Source organism: Vanellus vanellus, assembly GCF_965231255.1.
Source record: "Vanellus vanellus genome assembly, chromosome: Z".
Taxonomy (NCBI): Eukaryota; Metazoa; Chordata; class Aves; order Charadriiformes; family Charadriidae; genus Vanellus; species Vanellus vanellus.
Window position 1 is genome coordinate 36,601,354 of NC_138908.1, and position 25,297 is coordinate 36,626,650.

The 25,297-nt window shown below is 42.7% G+C and overlaps 1 protein-coding gene across 4 annotated transcripts; it reads left to right on the forward strand.

Moving 5' to 3' along the window:
• The first annotated feature begins 624 nt into the window (after window positions 1-624).
• On the forward strand, window positions 625-25,242 carry CLTA (clathrin light chain A). 4 transcript variants are annotated; one of them, XM_082498066.1, is made up of 7 exons: window positions 625-863; window positions 8,047-8,084; window positions 12,529-12,646; window positions 13,626-13,737; window positions 15,187-15,240; window positions 16,505-16,540; window positions 17,609-18,039. In XM_082498066.1, exons 1-7 carry the CDS (start codon window positions 671-673, stop codon window positions 17,778-17,780), a joined length of 723 nt encoding a protein of 240 aa, XP_082354192.1. In that variant the 5' UTR covers window positions 625-670; the 3' UTR covers window positions 17,781-18,039. The 4 variants fall into 4 exon arrangements, with proteins under 4 accessions (XP_082354192.1, XP_082354193.1, XP_082354191.1 ...); XM_082498067.1 differs by lacking the exon at window positions 15,187-15,240; XM_082498065.1 differs by lacking the exons at window positions 15,187-15,240; window positions 16,505-16,540; window positions 17,609-18,039 and adding an exon at window positions 25,010-25,242.
• Window positions 25,243-25,297: the final 55 nt, after the last annotated feature.

Genomic DNA, 25,297 nt, shown 5'->3' on the forward strand with positions numbered 1-25,297 from the left:
GGTAACCAAACTAGGATAAGAATTACGAACTGTTGGGTGCAGGATTGTTCATCTTCCAGGTAGAGACTAAAACAGTGAGAGTCATGGTTCTTTCACAGGAAATAACCACAGCCTCACTTAACGGGGTGGTCTGACTCAAACGCAACAGAATCAGTCCCTGGCACACACCAAATGCTGGTCGCTGCCTGACGCGGGCGCAGAGGCCTGTCAGGACCCACCGGGCCTGCCGCGGTGGGCGCTTCCTGCGAAGGAGGCCAGGCCCCAGGCCGCGCCCCTCAGCGCCGCTTTCCCGCGCGCGTGCGCGCGAGACCCGGCACCACCCGGCACCGCCCACCTCCTCCGCCCGCCTCCAGGTCGGGCGGGCCACTGTAAGACCCTCCAGTTCCTGCCTGCCTCCCGCTCGCCGCGCAGCGCCACAACGCCCCGCCCCGCCCCGCCCCCCGCCCCCCTCCCCTCCCAGTGACGCTATTGGGTCTGATTGGCTCGAACCCGAGGCGTCAAGCGGAGAGTTCCGTTAGCCCCACCGCCGCCGCTCGTTGATTAGCTTTACCGCTGGGCGGTACTCGACTCTCATTGGCGTAGGCGGGGCGCCCGCCCCTTCCGCGCTCATTTCTGGCGCAGGCGTGGAAGCTGTAGTCACTCTCCGGTGCCTCTGCCGCTTCTCGCGCCCATGGCCGACCTGGAGCTTTTCGGTGCTCAGCAGCAGCCGGCGGTCGCCGCCGATAATGGGGCGCTGGATGACACCGACGAGGATCCTGCCGCCGCTTTCCTGGCGCAACAAGAGAACGAGATCGCAGGCATCGAGAACGACGAGGGCTACGGCATCCTGGAGGACGGCGAGGTCCCGAAAGACCTCGACTTGGGTACGCGCGGAGGGACGGCGGGGCCTGCTCCACTGGCCCTCTCCCTGGCGGGGGGCCTGGCGGGTGGGGCGTGGAGGAGAGGGGAAGGGTCCTGGCTTGGCGGGGCTTCGCAGCTTCTCTTCTCCCTCAGAGTTCCCGTGTCGGGGAGGGGGCGATACCGGCGGGGCCATCGCCTTGGCTTTCTTCCCCGGTGGGAAGAAAGCACGTGGCTGCCGGTGAGCGCGACCGGGCTGTCTGGGGATGGTCCTGGGATTAGGTCTGGGCCGTGCAGGCAAGCCGTGTTTGTCGTCCTGGGTGTGCTATGCCTTGTCTAAGTTGTCTCCCTACTGCCTCAGACGGGGCGGTGTTCATATCCCCTGAAGACGCCTTGGTGCCCAGGCTTGCCGAGGTGTAGCCTCCTGGGAACACTGCTGAGTAACTCCGATCCTCTCTAATCCAGGAGCCTGCCTGAAATGAAGATCCACTGAAAGCAGGATAAGCCAATATGTTGTGTTCTGCCACTTGTGTTTCTGTCTTCAAAGGCAATTATCTTAGTCTTACAATATGCTAGCAGCTGAGCTAATGTTTAATTTTACTAAGCCTCTAGCCTTTGTTCCTTGGTAACCTTTGTACTGAATGTGAGAAAACTGACCCTGCAGAACACACTGTTAATTCAAAGGGGGGTGGCTATGTGTGTTGGGAACTAGAGGTTAGCGTGTTTTCAGTTAGAGTAATGAAGTTAGCTAAAGGAGCCCTGAATCAACACTTCTGATTACAAAAGGTTTAGGGTTTTTAACTGAAGCCTAAGTGGAAAGGAGTTGTGAATGTAGGATGATGCTGTGCTTAACTGATGTTTCAATGCTCTTGGAGGACTTACCTTATACTTGTCACTGGGTCTATGGGAACATATTTGTCTCATGTGACATTCCTTTGTCACTTCAGGAAGATGCTACTCTTCAGACTAAGTTGAGTAACTTTGCTCCCCAGCTCACTGTTGGAACATCTTTAGAATTAAATCTTCATTATGCAACCTGATTTCTGAGATTATTGGTGTATCTTTTGTATGAGAGTGCAGGTGCATAGTATCTCTTATAATAAAGCCCAACTAGATAACTGAGTAATGGAGACCTGCTGCTTCCAGTGCTTATTTAGTGGTAGTGCAGCCCTTAGAATTAGCTCATTCATTAAATTCAAAACAGATGGACTACATACTTCCTGTAAAAAGGGTATTTACAAGGGAGTAACTTGTTCAAGCACTAGAACATGAGCATAATCATTATCAGAACACTATCCTGTTTTGATATCAGACATAACTTCTGTATTCTTCTGTATAGTGCAGAAACACAGTGGACACTTCCCCTCTTACTTTCAGAAGCCTCAGACATGCATTATGCCTTATATGGTCTTTACATTCTCAACAGACTCTGGAACATTAAAAGAGCTGTTTGAGGACTAATTTATTTGGAGAATAACTGGCCTTTCTTACGAAGTACTAAGAACCAACTGGATCCATACCTTCTCTACATGCATGCAATGTGGCTATTGCAGAGTGATTCCTTGTTAAAAAGTCAACTTGTTAAATACTTCTAGATTGGCTTGATGTATAAAAGTAGTTCTTAAACTGCTTTTCAAGAGATTTTCTCAAGTCACATAAATTCACTTGTCATGGAATGCAAAATTGTTATTGGATACCTTTCTCTATATGATATAAAGATATAAAATAATGAATATGATAATATGATCTAAAGATCTGGGAAGTCTAGGTGTGAGCTGTATGTTACCTTGCTTTCTTGTAGGAATTGGGTTTGCATTTATGCTTGTGGACTTGTGGTGGTCCCATTTTTTAACAGAACACTATTTGTTAACTGTTGGAGCCTGTGCTCACTCCCTCCTTGTTAAAAAGCACGGACTGCAGCAGTGCGAAATGTACTGGTTCAGGCATGGTGATGAATGATTCTTATGTAAATCCTTAAGCATCGTGATCAGGGATTTGTGGATTTACTTTTTTTAACTGTACCTTTTTGAACTTGTTATTTACAGGTCTGTTGGATAAGTTTTCTTTCTAAATGCTGGGCCAAAAGTCATAACTCGGGCAGCTCTCAACTGAAGTTTGAAGACGTTAACTTCTAATATTGTGAGAAACAGTCACCAACTTCTTGAAGTACACTTGTAAGAAACACGGTGTCTCATACAACAAAGAGTTTTAAATTGCTGCCTCTTAAAAAAAGATTACATAAATACATGGGCAGTAGTGAATTCCATGGACTGTTAATACCGATATCAGGAAACTGATATTAGTGTATATTGCTCTTAATTGTATTAATGGTGGATTCTGAGTGAGTATGAGGGGGATAGCAGAATGATGCCAAGCTCATGTGTTTCACTCAGAATCACTTCATATTGACAAGGTCAGGGTTGGAATACTGGCTTGAACCAGTTGGCTTTTTATTATGTAAATAGCTATCCTGTTCAAGCTTCCTGGGCATGTGAAAACTAATCTTATTTCCCTTGAAAGATGAAGCATAATTACTGCTTCAGAAAACAGGAAGTACTGTATAAATCAAGTAATACAGTGCTGTTGCCTAGTTGTTAGTAACTTGGGTCTTTTATGAGATTTCCTTTTCGGCGATAAATCAATGCCTGTATTTACAGTCAAATTCTTCAATTCTCTCCAGTCTGACAATACTAGGTTTTCAGGTTATAGCAGAACTTGCTATGTCCTCTAAACAGGAGAGAGTGAGTTCAGGTCGTAGTGTTTGGCTTCTAGAACTTGTATGTCAATATAAAAACCTTGTGACAGCTTGTCAAGTAGCTTCTTATGGAGAATTACATTCAAAGAAAAGCAGTTTTACATGTTAACAGTCATGGAAATACACACAAGTTAATGTAGGCTGTCTAGTCTCAAACATTGCCTTCACAGTTTCAAGCTCTGTCATTTTTAAGTGAACTTGAACGAATGATGTTTTCCATCTTCTGAAGAGGGTCTCTTTAGCAATTAAGAAACTTATTTGCATTTGGTGGTTTGTCCATAAACCACATTTAATAGCCTTTCAGGGACTGAATATGAATTTGCTTAAATTATTTAGGGAATAATTGTTTCCTCCTGTCTTCTCTAGTTAGCACCACACACATTTTAAACAGAGTTTTTTGTTTGTGACTATTGGTATTTTTTCTTAATTGTTTCAACAGCCATTGTTCTGGGGTTTGCTATGCAATCAGTATCTTGAGGCTTCAGAGCTGTATAAGGTAGTATTGAGAAATGTATAGTAAAGGGATGGTATTTGTTTAACTTGCATTTGCTGTCTTGTGGTGGTACTGCATTATTATGAAGCTTATGGCAGAAGAACCTATTTTTCTTTTTACAAGAGAATACTATATTGGGAAATTACAGAAGCATTATTGCAGGCAGGAAGGTGTGGTCTAGTACTAGGCTATTGATTATATTGAAAATGAGGGAACTCTAATGGATTTTGGTGTGACAGCAGGTTAAAACTAAAACACAGGAAAGAAGCAGTCTTCCTGACTTGCTTGCCTTTATTTTGCACACAGGAATGAGAATGAGTTATGGCTAGAAAAACTATTTCTTCCTCAGTTTCTTGCATAACTATCTAAACAAAAACTTTGGAGAAGATTCTTCATCCTCTTATGGATGAGAGGTAGGCAAAGGGGAGGCATGATGCTATGCCCCCCCCCCCCCCCAAAAAAAAAAAAAAACAGTGGGAAACTAGGCCTTGAGTGGTGAAGTTACTTAACCTTATGCCAGAATATATTAAACTTGGTTATGTTCTTCTGTTGCTTTATCTATAGCTACTATTTCACTCAAAGTAGCAATGAAGAAGTAAAGTACTTAATGTTTAAAAGAGATGCTGAAAGTAGCTCATAAAAAGTACTTTTGTGTATGGTAGTGTATGGTTCATTTCTCCTCCATGAGGATATTGTCTAAAGCCTAGCTAGATAGGAAGACCTCAGGAGGAGCTAATCCATGCGTTAGGAAATGGTTGGACTTGTCTTAGAAGATCTACCCCTTCAAAGTGTCTCCTCTGACTCTTCTTATAGCTGTTGTCTTTTGCATTTAGAGTAAGACTCAGTGAGGCTAGTGAACAAGGCTAAGCAAACTTCCTTTTATGCCAGGTAGTACTGATTCTGGCATTGATGCAAGTAGTTGCCTTCGGAGTAGTTGGTCATCATTGCCATAAGCCTCTGAAGCCATACATTCATTTGTAGGACTGAAGTGACAAAACTTTTGTATTTATTTTCAAGCTAAGCTACCCAGCACTTTCTTTTGTAAGCAGTAGTATACGTGGAGGGCACCAATTCTAGCTGTCTGTTTCTGGCAAGCTTGGCTGTTGTTTTTCTCATGTGAGTGCACGGTAGCTGATACGGCGTATGCTCTCCAAACCCTTCCAGGCTCTAAAAAGTATCTGTGTTGCTGTGTGGAAGTTCATTATTACCCTATTGTCAGCATGTGTTACAGAACTGTAGATGTTTGGAGGTGTTCTTTGCAACAGTATCCTTAGAAATAAAGGATACTTTATTTATCTTAATTTCAGAAGCAAACACCAAGAAATACGGATCATTACTAACTAAAATAGTTCTAAATGTGCAATGTTAATTTCAGGAGCTTCCAGGTGCAATACTGTGGTAGAATTGTATGGACTCTGAAGCCAAGAGAGAGATTGCATTGTTCATGGCTGATGAAGACATGATGATAGTAGTAAAAGTGTTTAGGCTTTTTCTGTGGGAACTCGGGTATGAAACAACGTGTTTCTGTGGACAAATATTTGATACACAACTAGCATTGATTACTGATGTGAAGACTGGCAAGCAGGTAGTTTTTCTAGACTTCATAGTGAATTATACAAACATAGGGACTGGAGAGCTGCAATGAGAGAATGTTTGACTATTGGTCTTAGTCCAGTTAGAATACTTGTATTGGCATATTGAGAGCATGCTAGTAAAGTGCCATTTCCTCTGCTGCTTGCAGTTTGCTCAGTCAGCATGCTGACTCTGCATCTTAATCACAAGTGTTAGGGAGCTCAAAACAGATGGGAAGTTTGTTTTAATGTTTTTAATGCTTCTGACCGGGTGCCCTCTGGAAACACTTAGCCCTGTGCCAGTTAGTGGCTGTTTCTGTGCAGAAGAAAAGTGGCCCTGAGAGAAATGCCTCTGTTTTATCTCAGCTGCAGCGCTCAGCAACGATGTTGTTCATTTTACCTCAGCAGACTACCAGCCTGAGTACTGAAGACCTTAATGAATATTTCTTGAAGTAACAAGAAAACTTAATCATATTATCACAGTTCTTGAAAGACTCTTCAAGACTTATTGGCCATCTCACCTAGTGGGTGGGTGAGTTGAGTGCCTTCCTTCTGGAGACGAGAACTACGTATATTTAAGGGCTAGTCTCTCTTGAGTGTTGTAGCAATAAACTTGTGTCTCCGGTTTGATTGTCTGATTGTGTGAATTGCTCTCTGCTCTTCCAAGGTAGGCAGAGTGGGCAGCTGGCTTATTCAAGGTGCTAATATCAAGACGAGTTATAGACCTTGGCTTACCTTTAATTCCAGCCCTGTCAAAACAAGGTGAACAGCTGCAGCATGCCTCTGTAGTGCAGATGGGCTTAAATTGAAGGACTGTGAAGTGTAAGCATGTTTGCTTTGTGTCTTTAGCCTTCATAAACCTATTTAGGAGAACTGTTAATTGGAGCTGTAACTGCCCAAGTCAGTGGACATGCAGTGATCTCTACAAATCTGCTTTGAGGGAGCTTCCAGATTGATGTTAAATGATGTGCAGGGTAGCTGCTGTGAAACAGGTAAATGCTGTTAGCTTTATGTGCCTCTCAAACCAGTTCTTTTTGGCTCCTGTAACTTGGAGAGGAGTAGCCATCAAACAAAATAGCTACCGTCTTTCAGATATAGGAGTCTAGTTATAAAATACTAGGTTCTCATAACTGAAAAGCTAGTTTTTGTTAACTTGAGCCTTCCCCTGTTGGAGCTAGTAAGTACGTTCTTGGAGAATAGTATCTTCCAACTTAACTGCCATATTTGAACAGATGACTTAACTGTATTAGGTAGAGACTGTAAATGATTGCTATTCAGGGCTCAGGACTTATTAATAATTGCCTAGTTTCCTGATAAAGGAGTATGAAGAACTTCCTGTGTGCCGTTAACACTAGTAGCATGGAACTGGGACATACATAGCCGCAAAGAAATTGAGGATAATGCTCTTAGTTGTAGGTGAATTAGCCATAAGTGGTGCAAAATAACTTGATTCTCTGTGTACTGTTGGATGATTTTTGGAACAGCCTCTTCTTTCATTGAAGAGCGTATTAACACAGTGGAAACACTTCTGTGTGATAACTTTATCCATGGTAGAGTTATGGGTGAGACAAAGGTAGTAACATGACTTGTTATGTCATGTGGGCAGATGTTACATAGCATTGTTCCAGAGAGATGCCTTGCTGAGATTTAGCAGTTGTTGAAAGTCTTGGTGTGTTTTGCATAGTCTGGAGATTTAAATAGTTTCACAAACTCAAATGCTTGTCTCACAACTGACACATGTTCCCTATGGCTATGTTTTAGTAAGGTGAAATTTCAGGGTCCTGTGGCAAAGGTTCCTAGCTGATCCTGTTCCTGAGGCTTCACTGCCAGTGTCACTCAGAGGGAGTAATGTGCAGCTGAAATAGGAAACTATCAAACATGTTACTGCAGAAGGTAGCAGAAAGTTGACTTTGCTAGGAATGTTAGCTGTAGCTTTTGGACTGATTAGGAAATGGGAGGTAACCAAACTAGGATAAGAATTACGAACTGTTGGGTGCAGGATTGTTCATCTTCCAGGTAGAGACTAAAACAGTGAGAGTCATGGTTCTTAACTTCTGAACAGTTGTCTGATAGTCAGCTTCTAAGACAGGGAGTAGAAAGTGGGAGTAACCTTAGAACACTATCTGTTGCAGCTTCTCAGCAGTATCAGCTCTGTTGTTTAGGTAGTCTGAAGCATGATCTCATGATGAACAAATGACCTTCTGCAGAATAATTGCTTACTTGGTTTCTTGTGCCTATCGGGGAAAATTGCAGAGATAAGGAAGTGACCCTGCACAGTACAAAGTAATGCTCATTTGCCGAACTTCCATATTAGATACTCTAGTAAAGTTTTCCGTAAAAGTTACTGAAATCAGTAATCAAATGACTAAACTACAGTCACTTCTTTACAGATGCTGTTGATGGAGTGGTTAATGGAGATGTCTATCAGGTAAGATAGAAGTATTGTGTACTTAAAATGTGCTGTTCTACTCTGAGAACTTAGCCTTCATCTAGACTAATACTTCCCATTTTTTGTCTCTAATGTACTTCTATCTCATCTCTGAAGAGGAACTTCTGTTATGACAGGTCATCTCATAAAGCTGTGAATGGTCTTAATATGCACCTCCTCTGAACTTAGAGACAAGGCAGTAGTCCATTTTGAGTTATGGCGTAATAGGACATGGCCACTGTAAGCAGAATGACAGGCTCTGTGGTATGCCTGAATGTTGACTTGCCACTGGCTAATAAGCTCAAAGCATGCTCTGATTACTTAGTTTAAAGCAGAATTTTCTGAATTGCTTGTTCTTTAAGGATAATTAAGGCATCCTGATTGTCTTATCAAGATTGTTTTCAGTCAGCTCCTTGTAAGACCATTATACACTTCTTAGTGACATAAAGTTGCATGAAATTAAGCTGCTGGCTAAATAGCTCAATCATAGTATGAAAGCATGTTAGTCAGCCATGGTAATAACAAAAGGAGATACTTGCTTTCCTTATTAGCATCAGGGAGGAATGAAGCATGCTAAGGCAATCACTGTCTCGTAACTGAATTTCACACCAATTTGGCTAAGGCGTCGTCACTACCTGGTTGGATAGCCCTGATTAAATGAATGCTTAGGAAGGGGACAGTGTATGAACTGTTTCTCCATAGAGTTTTAAATTAACTGTTTTTATATCCTCACCATTGCTGTGAGATTGATGGGAAAACTGTATCTTACTGGCCCTTTGTGCTTACTTATACAATAGCAAGTAGATAAGATCTTGATTTTGTGTTTGCAGTTCTAATGACTAACTGCTTTGGTTGATAGAGCTTACTTTTAATGAGGAAGAACAAATTGAATGGGCTGTATGTAACTTTTTAGTTTGGCCCTGTAACTGGCCAATATATTTTGTTTTGGATTATATGTGAAGCCTGGTGCTGTTCTAGCTCCTTCTCTTTGCATTATTCCTTCATTGAGGGCTACAGGAGGTCCAAAGAGGGGCAAGATGCAGCCAAATCTGTCATTAGCTGCAGGAGTGGCATTTCTTAAGATTCTTAAGAGTAGAGTGGACCTATGAAAGTTGTTGCACTTGGTGTATCTTCTGTGGCAAATAGCACAATATTCATTAGCTTTGCAAATCTGTTGTATTAATGATAGCCCTATTCATTGCAAGTTTTTGAGCTATTGTATACTAAAATGTATGCTAGTACTCACACTGTTTTGATGCTTAAATGTTGAAATGCCTCTTGTGTTCTAAGCTGCATACAGGAATCCCAAATTCTGTAATGTCTTTAAAGGACATTGGTTTTTAATATCAGTTAAGTTTGCAAATGTCTCTGAAGTAGACAAATAAGTTACAGAGAAGGTTTTAAACTCCTATGCACTAAACTGTTAAAAATTACTTGCACAGCAATTATTGAAGGTGAAATGAACTGGAGGATCTCTAGGCCTGCAGCTGCATAGTGAGATGCTAGCCATTGTCTTCTGCTTTCTTCAGGTAGAATCATAGAATCATAGAATTAGTGAGGTTGGAAGGGACCTTTAAGATCATCAAGTCCAACCATTAACCTACCCTGATAAAAACACCACCACTTCTAAACCATGTCCCTAAGCACCTCATCTACCCTTTTCTTAAACACCTCCAGGGATGGTGAATCCACCACCTCTCTGGGCAGCCTATTCCAATGTTTAATAACCCTTTCAGTGAAAAAATGCTTCCTAACATCCAATCTAAACCTGCCCTGACATAACTTGAACCCGTTTCCTCTTGTCCTATCACTTGTCACCAGGGAGAAGAGGTCAGCTCCCATCTCTCTAAAACCTCCTTTCAGGTAGTTGTAGAGGGTGATAAGGTCTCCCCTCAGCCTCCTCTTCTCCAGGCTAAACAACCCCAGATCCCTCAGTCGTTCCTCATAAGGTTTGTCCTCCAGACCCTTCACCAGCTTGTAGCCCTTCTCTGGACACGCTCCAACACCTCAATGTCCTTCTTGTAGTGAAGGGCCCAAAACTGAACACAGTACTCGAGGTGAGGCCTCACCAGTGCCGAGTACAGGGGGATGATTACTTCCCTGGCTCACCACATTATTCCTGATGCAGGCCAGGATGGTGTTGGCCTTCTTGGCTGCCTGGGCACACTGCTGGCTCATACTCAGCCGGCTGTCCACCAACACCCCCAGGTCCTTTTCTGCCAGGCAGCTTTCAAGCCACTCCGCCCCCAGTCTGTAGCGCTGCATGGGGTTGTTGTGACCCAAGTGCAGGACCCGACACTTGGCCTTGTTGAACCTCATACCATTGGCCTCAGCCCATCTGTCCAGCCTGTCCAGATCCCTCTGCAGAGCCAATCTACCCTCAAGCAGATCAACACGCCCCCCTAGTTTAGTGTCGTCTGCGAACTTACTGAGGGTGCATTCGATCCCCTCATCCAGATCATTGATAAAGATATTAAAGAGAATGGGCCCCAGCACCGATCCCTGGGGGACACCACTTGTGACTGGACACCAACTGGATTTAACTCCATTTACCACCTCTCTGGGTACGGCCATCCAGCCAGTTTTTTACCCAGTGAAGAGTACACCTGTCCAGGCCATGAGCAGCCAGTTTCTCCAGGAGAATGCTATGGGAAACGGTGTCAAAAGCCTTGCAAAAATCCAGGTAGATAACATCCACAGCTTTTCCCTCGTCCACTAAGTGGGTCACCTTGTCATAGAAGGAGATCAGGTTTGACAGGCATGACCTGCCTTTCACAAACCCATGCTGACTGGGCCTGATCACCCTGTTCTCTTGCATGTGCCGTGTGATGGCACTGAGGATGATCTGCTCCATGACCTTCCCAGGCACCGATGTCAGACTGACCGGCCTGTAGTTCCCTGGATCCTCCTTCCGGCCCTTCTTGTGGATGGGTGTCACATTTGCCAACCTCCAGTCAGCTGGGACCTCCCCGGTTATCCAGGACTGTTCATAAATGATGCAGAGTGGCCTGGTGAGCACTTCCGCCAGCTCCTTCAGTACCCTTGGATGGATCCCATCCGGCCCCATAGATTTGTGCACCTCCAGGTACTGAAGCAGGTCCCTCACCATTTCCCTTTGGATTACAGGGGCTTCACTCTGCTCCCCATCCCTGTATTCTAGCTCAGGGGTTGGGGAACTCAAGGAACAACTGGTCCTACTGCTGAAGACTGAGGCAAAGACGGCATTAAGTACCTCAGCCTTTTCCTCATCCTTGGTTACTACGTTACCGGCCCCATCTACTAGAGGACAGATATTATCCTTGGTCCTCTTTTTATTGCTAATATATTTATAGAAACTTTTTTTGTTGTCCTTGACAACAGAAGCCAGGTTTAGTTCTAGCTGAGCTTTGGCCCTCCTGATTTTTTCCCTACATTGCTTCACTACCTCTTTGTAGTCCTCCTGAGCGGCCTGCCCTTCCTTCCAAAGGCTGTATATCCTCTTTTTTTCCCTAAGCTGCAACACTAGCTCCCTGCTTAGCCAGGCCGGTCTTTTTCCCCGATGGCTTGTCTTCCGGCACAGGGGGACAGCCTGCTCCTGCGCCTTTAGGACTTCCGTCTTGAAAGACATCCAGGCTTCCTGGGCTCCTTTGCCCTGGAGGACTGCCTCCCAGGGGACTTTGTCAACCAGGCTCCTGAAGACCCCAAAGTCCGCTTTCCGGAAGTCCAAGGTGGCAGTTCTGCTGACCCCCTTCCTTGCTTCTCCCAGAATTGAGAACTCTATCATTTCGTGGTCACTGTTGCCAAGACGGCCTCCGACCATCACATCCCCCACAAGACCTTCCCTGTTTACAAACAACAGATCCAGCAGGGCACCTTCCCAAGTTGGCTCTTTCACTAGTTGTGTTAAGAAGTTATCCCCAGTACCTTCCAGGAACTTTCTAGACTGTTCCCTCCCTGCTGTATTGTATTCCCAGCAGATGTCTGGCAAATTGAATTCTCCCACAAGGACTAGAGCTCGCGATCTTGAGACTTCTCCCAGCCGTTTATAGAATATTTCATCTGCCTCCTCATCCTGGTTGGGCGGTCTATAACAGACTCCTACTACAATATCTGCCTTGTTAGCCCTCCCCCTGATCCTTACCCATAAACACTCAATCCCATTATCATCATCATTTAGTTCAAGACATTCAGAGGTGTAGAGCTCTGACACAGTTTGAGTTGGCAGTCAACTTGAATTTGTGTTTGATCCCTGATTGCAAGAGGCAGTCCTGTATTAATTTGCTTCAATCCTGCTGTAATTTGTGGCAAGAAGTTTTTCATGTTAGTGGTGTGAATGGGGTATAACATCAGGTGAATGTGTTATGTGCTCAGTTTAAATAGAGTCTAATTCTATGTAGCTTACAGGCAGTTATGTGAAATGTTCAGTTGTCATGTATAAATGACATTACTATTCCTTCCCTTTAAGGAGAGTAATGGTCCAACAAACTCCTATGCTGCCATATCCCAAGTAGATCGACTGCAATCAGAACCAGAAAGTATTCGTAAGTGGAGAGAGGAGCAAAAGGAGCGCCTGGAGCAACTTGGTAAGGAGGGTGTTTGTTGCAGTGGTGTTCTTGGTTGTGAATAACTTAGTGGCAGCTTCTTAAGCAGCAGAATTCTCAACCATGGCTTCTGGGAATCTAACATGCTTCTTGAGTTTGAGCAGCAAGTCTGGAAGAGTCTTCCAGTAATCAGATTGCTTTTGGAGTCAGCAAGCAAGTGCCTCTTTGAACCTTATGAGTATTCATGTGTCCTGCCCTTTACTTATAAATAAGATGACAGGTTTTATCAACTGAACAGCTTTTATTAGCAGAAAAGAGTTAATAAATACTGCAGTTATCAGCATTTTTTTCAAAGGATAAAGATGGCTCATTCTGTAGTTGCTGAGGCCATCCATTGTCTCTTAAGTAATGAACTAGTAACTAAACTAAGTACAGCTATCAAATGCAGTAATGCCTACCTGTGGATAGCTTCTAAGAACCTACAAACTTGTATGATTTCCATTTACATTAGCTTGAAATTGTTACGACAGAACCTTCTGTACAGTGTGATTCTAGGTAGAGCTGAGCCTGTTGCTCATTTTATGAGCTAGTTACAGCAGATGAGCTTGTCCTGAACTGTAGGCTATGTGTAAAAGCATGCTGAGTGCCAGGCTCCCTCGCTTTGTTTAAACACAGAGGCTTTACTGAGCTTTGTTCTAGCACTAGCATAGCAAGGTGGCTGTTTCTGTTTTTGAACAGTTTGCAGGCCAACAGATTTACTGAATCTGAATTAGTCTACAAATGCCTATCCTAAACTGAAGTGGACTGTCCCAGTTATGCCGTGCAGGCATTCTATTTAGCTAATCCTCTGAATGTTCATGGTATTTAGAGTTCTTGTGGCCTAAATCAGGAAATCTCCTAACCTTTATCTGAGTAGATAAGCAACTGTCTGCACTAGAGTGCAGCCTAAGCCATCAGCTGAAATGATAGCCATATTCAGCTGGAACAAACATGACCGACAAACCAATTCTTAAATCTTCAGATGCAAATTCACGAAAGCAGGAAGCAGAATGGAAAGAGAAAGCAATAAAGGAGTTGGAGGAGTGGTATGCAAGGCAAGACGAAAAGCTCCAGAAAACAAAAGCCAGCAACAGGTAAGGTTTCTCCAGCAATCTGAAGACTTATGGTACTGGATATGAAAGTAATGGGACAGGGAGGTTAGAATACTTCTAGTATGTCCCAAGGCACTAGTCCTTCAGATCTTTAAAGTAACCTGTCCTACTAAGAAATGGGTCTCCAGTGGTAGACTGTCATTTTAAATTTTCTTAGAATCTAGATTAAATGTCCAAGAATAGCAAGAGAAAGCATTAAGATAATGAACTGGAATTACTGATGATTCTGTAAGACACAAAGTTTGAACATGGCCAGAAAAAGCTTTAGTCTACCCACTTGTTGCATGCTCTCAGCTGCACAGGTCTTCAGTGACTGTAATTACATACTTAGCAAGTAAGATTGCTAGTCTCTATCTTTAGAACACATGGGAGTGGTCTTCTAGTTAGTCTTTGCTACAGGTTATTTCATTAGATATCTTAAATGCTTTGACTGCCGCTTTTGGAAGCGTTTGAGGAATAACCTGACTCAGTTCTGCTAGTGAAGAACTAAATGCTGACTGTGTCTGTGTTGTGTTTGAATTGTCTGATTATGGGCCCTAGGGCAGCAACTAATGACTTGACTGCCAGTCTAGTAAGATCTTACACTTTCTTAGAGGTTCCCTGTGAAATTTTGGCTTCAAGCTATGTAAAGGTAAATGTGATAGTACTGATTTAATACCACTTAGATCTCTACTTCTGACCCAGGGTTGCCAGCGTCATTCTGTCCAGGTAATCAGGGCTGCTTTATACTTTGGGAACCTACAGACTTCAAGATGAACTGTTGTGGGTTTTGTTGTTGTTTTGTTTTTGTTTTTTTTTTTTAAACACCTTTTTTCTTATCTAAATGGCCAGTAGGTTTGTCTTGAGTAAGTAAAGTCCTAGGTAGACTCTACTTCTTACTAAAGGAAGAAGGGAGGCCTACACTTCCTCCGGAATTATGGATTTGACAATTCCATTCAGTGAGGTACAGTCTTTTGTTTGGGTCAAGAAAGGGAAATGTGATTGGCACACTTCTAGTTGGTGGCCAGACCTCATGATACTCCCACAGCTTTATTGTGGCCAGTGTTTGAATGCAGGGTATGCATTCTGGAGTAGAGTCCATTTAGCAAGTGTTGCACAAAAGGAGTGTTTGGCATTCTGTCATCAGCCTGGTGAGATTTCTCTCCAAATGGTAGTTTCTGTCCACTGGAAGTAGCCTAATACTAACATTGGGCTCTAGTTCTAAACTAGCTGGTCCCAACTTCTAGGATGTAGCAGAGCTTTTGTGTGGCCCTCTGAGTCAATGGCTTAATCGATACATTCCATGTGGTAGCTGCTTTCCTGTTACAGTAAGTCTAGGTGATACAATGTTAATGTGCTTGTTAAAACTACCTTCAGCTGTGTTCTGTACTTCTCATCCTTATCTCTTTTCTCCTGCCTGCTTGCCTGCCTGTTGGACTACTTGCTACCTAGGGTGGCAGATGAAGCTTTCTACAAACAACCCTTCGCTGACGTGATTGGTTATGTGTATGTTGCTTAACTACTAATTTGGTTTGCTAGTCAACTAGGTAATAAGGAGGGTCAGAAATAGCATTGAAAATCTGAAGATGACTTCTGAATATTTCAGTGCAGTATAAGTAAACAGCCTTTACTCTTTGGACTGACTTTGATCTGCAGTATTAAGTGTAGTTTTCCTGTAAGGATCCTGTACACTGCACAACATCCAGCACTTTCAGGTTAAGGCATGTAGTATACATACCACTGGAACTTTGGTAATGACTTCAGTAGTCTTTAGATGTAGGGGTTTACAGTTGTTCCCAGGCCAATGAACACTGCTTAGCAAGATGCTTTGCTGGGTATGTGGTATGGGTACGCTGGGTATGCATCTCCAGTCTCACGTGGGTGCTGTATTTAGTCCTAGTCACTTCCAGAGAGAAGCACAATGTTTAGTTGTGCATTCTCTGTAATAGGCATTGAGCTCCTGATCTGTGCTCATTTCTCTACATAATCAGAAAAATGCTTGCACATAAAAGTGCAAGCTAAGGAAGGTAGAAGGAAATCACCTGCCATAAACTAGGGTAGAAGAGATGCATGCATATAGAAATAGGATGCTATTAGAGAACAGGTAAAAAGTACAAGAAGGTGATATTGGAAAATCAGCATTAGCTGATGGAAGAACATTTAGGAGAGCTCTGTGTAGACATTTTGCCAGTCTAATAGATCAATGAAACTACAGCTGTGACTCTCAAGCCCCAATGAGTTTGCTAGTTTTTGTGGGGTGGAAGGATTGCAATGTTCATTGGCTTGTTTATGTATTTTAATTTCTTCCCTTAATTTATAGACTTGAATTGAAAGATGGCCATGTCACAGATTCTAAGGTGACACCCTTACAAGGTGTATTGGTGAGCCATGGTGTGGCTTTCAGTGCATTAATATTGAAGGTCCAGTGTGGAATTCATTACCTAACTGTAGGTGGATGTAAACCAAGACTTGTGAAATGATGGATTTACAGGTGGTGTTTGACTTTTCCGAAGTCTCCTAGAGTTTATTTTGATCGATTTTTTTTTTTTTTTTTTTTTTTTTTTTTCCAGTAAAACCCTTATTTTTGTATATCCAATGCAAATATGCAGTATAAGTGCTGCAGAATAAAATTGACAGCCTGTTTGCTGAATGTAGGCTAAGCTACTAGTGCATGTTCAGCCAGCTGATCATCTACATTAAACTCATTCTCATTTTCTATATCTGACTTAAACTTTCTCTCCTTGTTTCTTTTCTTCTCTTCACCTTTAAGCACAAACATAAATCATCCTTGCTACAGCCTAGAACAGTTAAGTAAAAAAATCTTCACTGCCCCTTAAAAGTGTCATGTCACGTAAAGTAGCAGTGTTGTAGTGACCCTTGTCTTCGGTGGTGTCTGTAACCTTATCATCCCTGTGAACAGTGCTGAACCCTCATGGGAGAGTCATCTTCACTGCTTTTTCTGTACTGTTTGTTGGAGTAGATGGATTTGGTTTGATCTCTTGGTGCTTACTGCTCTTGCACTCAGACAGCTACCGGGGCCTTACAGTTCATGTAAACTAGTTCATGTAAACTAGATGTGTTATTGTGGCTTTGAAGCAATGTTGTTGGCAGCATAGCAATGCCAAAAGGATGCTGCTGGGAAGCCACTGGCCTTGAGCTGTACATAATGTACAAAGCCTCCTTTACATAATGTACAAAGCCACCTTAGGATGAGAGCAGGGGAAATGTGCTTGTCCTGTGAGCTGACCTCAAACAAGGTCCTGTGAGCTGACCTCTGCCAAGATATGCTTTAGTCTATACCACCTACAAGCATGAGATTCATGACTTAAATTACTTTTGATTCATGCTGTTTCATTACAGCATTAAGAATCATCAGCAGATAGTTTTATGATGGCCTATAAGCCTTGGGGCTGATTTAAATCCTCAAATGGAATCTGTTTTAAGACATGCTTGCAGGGAATTGTAAATTTCTGGTTGGCAAGTGTTCAATATAAGCCATCAAGTGGCAGAGACTAAACTAGTTAAGGCTTGGGCATTTGTCCATAAATCAAATGCCTACATAGGAGTACCTTACTTATTGGCAGTTTGTGTGGTGACTCCTTAGGCAAAGACTCGATAACTATTCTTAAAACCAAACACCTGTATTCCAACATTTTACACAGCAATCCTCTGCACTGCTTGTGCATAGCATACTACTGCAACCTACTTTCATCTCCAGGGTTGGGGCAGTGGGAGCTTAAGTAGCCATGATGTCCACAAGCAGCTGTCGGGTCACATTTTTTATGAAACATGCTGAAAGAAACTGCATCCTGTAAGAGGGAAGGAGTGCCTTCCATGTTGGGCATTAACACAACGTGCATTGCATTGCTTTTAGGGCAGCTGAAGAAGCCTTTGTGAATGATGCAGAAGACATTTTTCCGGGCACTGAGTGGGAACGTGTGGCTCAGCTCTGTGACTTTAATCCCAAGTCTAGTAAGCAGGCAAAAGATGTGTCCCGCATGCGTTCAGTCCTCATCTCACTCAAGCAGGCTCCGCTGGTTCGCTGAAGGAAAGCACAATGGAAACACTACAAATGCAATATCTTAACCTTACTCAGAGAAGCTGTGTTTGCAGTAATTGGATTAATTGTTTCAATGTTTTTTTGGACCAAACCTCATGATAGAGCTGATCATTGTTTGATTGCATGTTCTTCCTCATGTTTCCTTCTGTGTCTGAAATGGGAGAACCTCCAAAACTGTAGTCTCTGTGCTGTTGTGCACTGAGATGTCACTTCCCACATTACTGATATTAAAGGTCTGTTAAACAGCAAAACGTGTTGACTTTGGATGAATTAAGAAGCTCTCCTGTTCCCTTTTGACAGGGAGTGAATTGAGTTTGAGGAAAATGTTTCTCTTAATTGCTAGTGATATCACCTTGCTGGTGACTGACCAGCCAGCAATGCTTCTAGTCTCTAAGAGGCTGTCCTCCTTATCTAATCTTAAAGCTCTTGAGAGCTTTAATTTAAAAACTGCTTCCCTATACAATTTATAACACAAGACAGAAGCTCTAGGAAACTGGAGTAGCAGGTTTGTTAAGGAGCTTATCTTACTGCTAGTGGAACTGAGGACACTGCCTTCTGCAAGTAATCAGTTCTGTGTAGTTTTTGGCTGTCGCTCCATATGCAGATCTTAGACTAGAAATATAGTACAAGGGCACTGAGTAGTTAAAGCCCTTGATGTTCTGCTGCATATTCCATTCTGCCATGTATTCACTACTGGCTTCATATGCAAAGTTCTGCTGTGCAGAGGCTGTTCAGGTGTTGTTGAACTGTGTCCTCATCCTTACTGACTCTTGCAGACACTTTTCTCCTGGAGATTTGGAGAGCAAGAGAAGGGAAGACATGCTCTTACTGCTGCTCAGCTACTCCGTTGGAGCTCTGTCTGCCAATGTGGTTGAATTTGAAACAAACTGATCCAGAAAGCTTCTGTTCTGCTGCTTCCTTGGCTCTCTAATCTCATCTAGCATTCACAGAGGCTGTATTGTAGCCTTGCTCCAGTAAGACTTACCGTAGCTGTCTGTCTTGTAAGAATAGTCTGTTCAGTCTCACATTATTTTACCATTTTTATCAAAGATACAGTAGCTTAACTGGTATGTAGCAGAATTGCTGTAATACCTTTTGTGTACAAGATGGAAGATTAGTCTAGGCAGTTTGAAGAGGGCTGCAGATGCAGATGAAAACTTAGTAAGGTTCAGGGAGTTGCTGCACAGCAACTATCTTACTAGTGGCTGTGTCCCTTCGGTGGATAAGAAGATATTGAATAAATGGTTGCCAGTTGGGCTTCAATAGTTAAGCTGTACATTACTGTTGCCTATAGTGACTGGAGTTATTCTCATGTTTGCAAGTGTATTCACACACTACTGATGAGTGGTGACAAAAATGACAATAGACTACAGGTCTGGAAGCTTAATTCCATGGAAGATAAAAGCAAGAAAATATTTTCTGAACTGCACAGGGAAAGCACAGGTGAGTTTAATAGGACTGAAGCACAGAGCAAGTCCATAGAATACTGATATTCAATGTTAGCCCTGACCAATTATGCATTCACCTTGACAGAAAACTTCCTTTCTTCTACTCACCACAAACCTCTACAAACAAAGTCTTCTAAAATGAATTGGTAATTCAATAAAACAAACTCCATTGCATTAAATATACAATGTTTAAAATGTTAATTTGAATTTACTGTAATTTGAACGTTCAGCAGATTAGAGGGGTTCCTGTACACTGAGTTATGGAACTGATTGATCACCACATTGTCCTATCTCATAGCATTAACGCAATCATTGCATATTGAGCTGCAATCCAAGAAAATGGGCAAAGGCTCAAATTCAAGGCCAGAGCAATATTACAGAAGTTAAAAGTGTTTTATAAGATGGGTTTGCAGGGGCTAAAAATGTGACTGCAGTTTTCTTGTGTACACATCTAGATGGAACACTTAACAAGCAGCTCTGTGGGTTTTTGTTACCTCCTCTAGCTTTTGCACTGAGATTTTGTAGATGCTCTCTTTTGCCTTAATTTTATATTCAAGTATACTAGCTCAGTCTCCGTCCTACCTCCTGTATCAGTGCTGTCACAGAATCACAGTCTGGCTGAGGTTGGGAGGGACCTCTGGAGGTCATCTGGTCCAACTTCCCAGCTCAAGCAGGGCCACCTAGAGCCCAGGGCCCTGTCCAGATGGCTTTTGAGTATCTCCAGGGAGGGAGACTGTACAATGTTTCTGGGTAACCCATGCCAATGCTCGGTCAGCCTCACAGTGAAAAAGTGTTTCCTGATGTTCAGGAGGAACTTGCTGTGTTTGTGCACACTTGTTTGTGCCCATTGCCTCTTGTCCTGGCACCGCTGAAAAGAATCTGGTTCTGTCCTCTTTGCACTCTTCCTTCAGGTGTTTGTACATATTTGAGATCCCTCCTGAGCCTTTTCTTCTCCAGGCTGAATGGTCCCAACTTGCTCAGTCTTTCCTCATAGGAGAGATGTGTTAGTTGCTTAGTCTTTGTGGCTGGACTCTCTCCATCCAGTATGTCCATATGTCTTGTACTGGCAAGCCCAGAACTGAACCGAGCACTCCAGATCTGGCCTCACCAGCGCTATACTCAGACGTTTTGTGTCTGAGAATTATTTTAGATATTTAGAGCTTGTGAAATGCCTAACAGTTTTAAGTAGCCACAAACTAACATGCTATGGCTTTCCTGTTTCTTGCTGATGTTTTTTTCTGTGCAGCTGGTAAAGAGGGAAATGTGTAGTTTACTAGCTTGTATTTTAGACTAGACAAGAGGTGGGTGTCTGTTGTCTTTGCTGAAAGAGGATTTGTCCAGTAGGAATTCTACCTGTCCTATGGGCAAGCTTGTTACTCTGCAGAACCGCTGTGCTGCAGCAGCACACTGTGGCACTGGGTGGTAGTGTGCCTGGGGCTGCACCAGATCTGCAGGATCCTGAGACGTTTCAAGGTTACTTACAGCCCAGGCCTTTGTGGTCTGACGTTGTAGGGGATGGTCCATTTAAGTCTTCTAGTATGTTCTAGTCCAGGAGAAGGTGGGCTACACAACACTGTTCAATAGGCTAAGGTTTCATTAGATCTTGCATCAGTCATGCAAGTTTCACTGACAATTACATACAATTAGTGTTCCAGTGCTTTTGGCTACAGTTATAAGCACACATTTAATCTCTTGCTTCATGTGGGTGTTCACAGGTCACAGTTGGTTACCATGTGCAGAAATTTTACCCAGCTCAAGGTATGAGATATGCATGAGGTAACATCTTCCTAGCATTTTTAAAATATGCTATATCCACACTTATTATGGGGTTGTAAAATTGAAATTAAAAATAAAGGAACCTTTGGAAAAAAATTATATTTCTTAAAAAAAATTACCTTAAATATTGTCTTCATACACTTTCTAATTAAGTACAAATTTGGCTCTTTATTTGCATTTAAAATTTCTGTGTAGTATGCTTCATGCAAAATAAGCTGGAAGACCTAGTATTCAGAACACCTACAGATACAGAGTTACAGCAATGGTGGTCTAATAATACAAGCAAGACAAAAGTGGTGTGAAGGTGTCTCATCTCTTTTTAGACTAATGGAGAAAAACGTGTGCTTTCAAGCATGCAAAACTTTCTTCAGCTGGCAGTAACAGCTTAACAGTAGTTTGTGATTTGTTAAGGATAAAACTGGTATCTGTGTGAGGTCAGAAGGAGGGTTGTGAACTCAAAACTTTCCCTCAACTATGACAGCGGCAGAAAGAACTTGATGTATTACCTGCCTTCCCATTGCCTTGCTCAATCTGAAAACGCAGTCATCTGTCTGATTTTATACCAAACTGCAATGTACAAGCAGTGAGTGGTTTGGGCACCACAGAAAGGAATATGGTTTGATCTTGGTTGGTGTGAATGTGCCAAATGAACCAACCCAGAAGCATGACAACTGTATGTGCAAACTTAAGCAAGACCTAAGAAAAACTTGACTTTGTGTCTCATGAGCATTTTTAGTTGTTACTAAAACATACCATGTGCTCACAGTGCAAAGCATCTGCTTTCAGATTATGAAGCAAACATAGCTTGGTGTCAGAGTAAAACAACTGTGCTAAATACATGGCTTTAGCACCAACGCTTCAGCTGCCAAAGCACTATTTCTAATGTGCCTTTGTTAAAGCATTTTCCAAACACAGTTATCTGGAATGTACAGGCCAGGTGTTTTACCCTTACTAATGCTTGTGAACTCTCCACAGCATTTGACAGGAACAGAGTACTCAGATTTCACTGATGCAGATTAAATCAGAGTAAAAACTGTCTGTGATGTGTTTTTGTGATACAAAAGCGATATTGCCTCCAGGTGTAGTATGCCTGAGTTTCTGACAATTTTGATACACTTAAATGGAGAAAAAGCTGTGCTTCAAGACCACCAGAAGGCTGAGGCATTTGTTAATTCTGTGTAGTCAAAATACTGAATAACTAAACTTGCTGTGCAAAAAAAAAAAAGAAATTCCAAGCTACCTACTACAGGGCTACCAAGATGATTAGGGAACACCTCTCTTATGAAGAAAGACTGAGGGAATTGGGTCTCTTTAGTCTGGAAAAAAGACGGTTGAGGGGGGACCTGATCCATGCTTATAAATACTTGAAGGGTGGGTGCCAGGAGGTTGGGGCCAGGCTCTTTTCGGTGGTGCTCAGTGACTAGACAAGAGGTAACAAACACAAACTTGCATATAGGAAATTCCACCTAAACATGAGGAGGAACTTCTTTACCTTGAGGGTGGCAAAGCACTGGAACAGGCTGCCCAGGGAGGTGGTGGAGTCTCTATCTCTGGAGACATTCAAAACCCACCTGGACACGTTCGTGTGCAACCTGCTCTAAGGTGGCCCTGCTCTGGCAGGGCGGTTGGACTAGATGATCTCCAGAGGTCCCTTCCAACCCTATGATTCTATGAAACCTTAATGCTGTACTGATTAGCTATGTGGCTTGCAAAGCATTGGCAATGATCTGTAAGAAGATAGTTAGCAAAACTCAGCTTGCCTCCTCACGGTCCCAAATCCCAGCGGTTGGGTATCTATGTTTAGGCAGAGCAGTCATGGACGAAGCAGATTTCTTCCACAAGATGCAAGGATGAGGAGCAATGTGGTAGAGGGCTTACTTTGGTTACAGGAATTATACACTACAGCACTAAGAACTGCAGTTTTAAGTCACTTTCCAACCTTTTGCCACTCTGCTGTTTAAGTACTGCTGGTGGTTGCTCATGCAATGCTGATTATAAATGTGCACATCCATGAAGGGTCTCTTCCTGCCCAAGCTCTTGAGTGTCATATGCAATTCTGCTTAAGATGTCTGGACAGTGGCATTCTTGCTAAGGCTTCCGCAGCTAGGATACCACATACACTTAACAGGGATGCTGCAAAACCAATCCTCCTCCTCCTCCAACAGGCAGTATTAGCAGATGCTGCCATTGCAGGTAATCAGAATGCACTGCTTCTTTAGGCTCTAAAATGCTGATAATAGCTTGGGAAGGAGAGTTCAGCTGTTGTCTTGTACATTTGCTCCCTTTCCAGTAACAGATATAAAGACTAGTTTGCTCTCACTGGAGCCTATGACTTTCACGGTATGGGCTGCTTTAAAATACATAGGGCCAGCATCAGGTAATCAGAGAGTAGAGTACTGCAGATGTTCTGTGAACATCTGATGTTTGCCCCCCCTGAGACTGAACACAAGTGGGAGCTAGTGTCTGTAAAACCTATGGTCCACCATAATGTGCCTGAAGTATGAGTGAGGTTTCTGAACAGGTGAAGAAGGAGAAACAAACAAATAAAATCAGTATAACGCTATAAAATATGGTTTTTTACTCTGTCTGATTTTATGAACCCACAGCCTTCTCAAGGAAAACTGCAATAATTTCTGCACTACTTGCACATATGCAGCAGGTTCTTGTAGAGTTGAAATAAAAAATATTTTCAAAAGCATTTGAAGAACCATTTTCTTAACAGGACTAGATGTTAAAGGTGTTTAGGGTAGAACTCCTCAGATGTGTTTTAGTCATTAATGTTTTCTCTGTGCCTGCACCCTCCCTTCAACTGCTAGTGAAAAAACATATCTGGAGTGTGAGGTATCAAAAATATACAGGTTCAGGAGGTCTGGAAAGCAGAAGCCTGGTCCCGCTTTTAGTCAGGCATTCCTTGTGATGCTAGAGGATAGAAAGATCAAATGACAGGGCTCCTCTGCTAGAACCTCAGTACTGTTACTCCTGACCTACACTACTATCACTGTAGAGCAAACCAAATTTCTCCTTGGCCCACTCATGGAGCTTTTGCTCTGGTGTTGAAGTTAGTGGGAACCACCAAGTAAACCAAGACACACAGGAAAAGGAACTAAGAATCCCTGATGGCATAAAGCCTACTACAACTTTGCAAATGGCTAAGAGCCCATATTTGCTGAGTCTGAGAAAAACTATGGTATAGAGGCTGCACAATTATTCCTGGAGACATCAAGAATGAGATCAGGTGGTGTTTCTAAAATCTGCTATGAAGATGCGAGTTCTCAGTAAGCATTCCTTGTGGAGCAGAGGATGAAGTGAAGGCAACTTGTGTAGATTATATCCCAGAATTAGCCAGTAGAGTGGTTCACTATACTAACAGCTATTCAGTCCAAGATTATTGTACAGCAGCGGGCAGCAGTTGTGGTAGTTTCATCAGAGAAGATACCTGAGTGCTGAAATAGCCCCCTTTATTCCCCTGTACTAGTACATTACTGGACTTCTGAGAATATAATCAGTGGCTCAGTCAGACATCAAAATAGGCCATTAGATTGATTGGATATTAGGAAGAATTTCTTTACTGAAAGGATCATCAGGCATTGGAATGTGTTACCCAGGGCAGTGGTGGAGTCCCCATCCCTGGAAGCATTTAGGGGTTGTGTAGATACAGTGCTCAGGGACATGGTTTAGTGGTGGGCTTGTCAGTGTTAGGTTAATGATTGGACTAGATGATCTTACAGGTCTTTTCCAATCTAGGAGATTCTGTGATTCTGTAAATGCAGGACAGGATGGTCTTTGAGACTGTTCCTCCACAGGTATCTTCTTTCTGGGATAGCTGATCACTTAGAAGGGTCCTTTTTTCAGTTTGTACAATATCTTGAAAGCATGCTTAAAAGCAGCTGGATAGAGACAGAGCTATATATCAAGAAGGACTAGTTAAAGAAACGTAAACCATGGTTTACCTAGGCAAGCTTTCATTGGTATTTGTATACTTTGCTCCCAGGCTTCTGAATGTGTTGAAGATGAGGATAAGGATCAGATTTGACTTTCCATCCTGCAAGCTGATGGTGAATGCAGGACAAGAACAGTGTACCTGCAGCCACCAGAATTGCTGAGGAGATACACTATGTCACTCTGCAGTACAAGATGTTTCTTGAAAGGTAGACTTTTTATGATCAGATGCACCACATAACTGAATTTTGGCTAACAGGCTACCAAAGAATAAACTCTCTACTAATGCGGCAGAAAAAGTAGTAGACTAAGTCCCTTGAGAAAACCCCAAACAATAGAA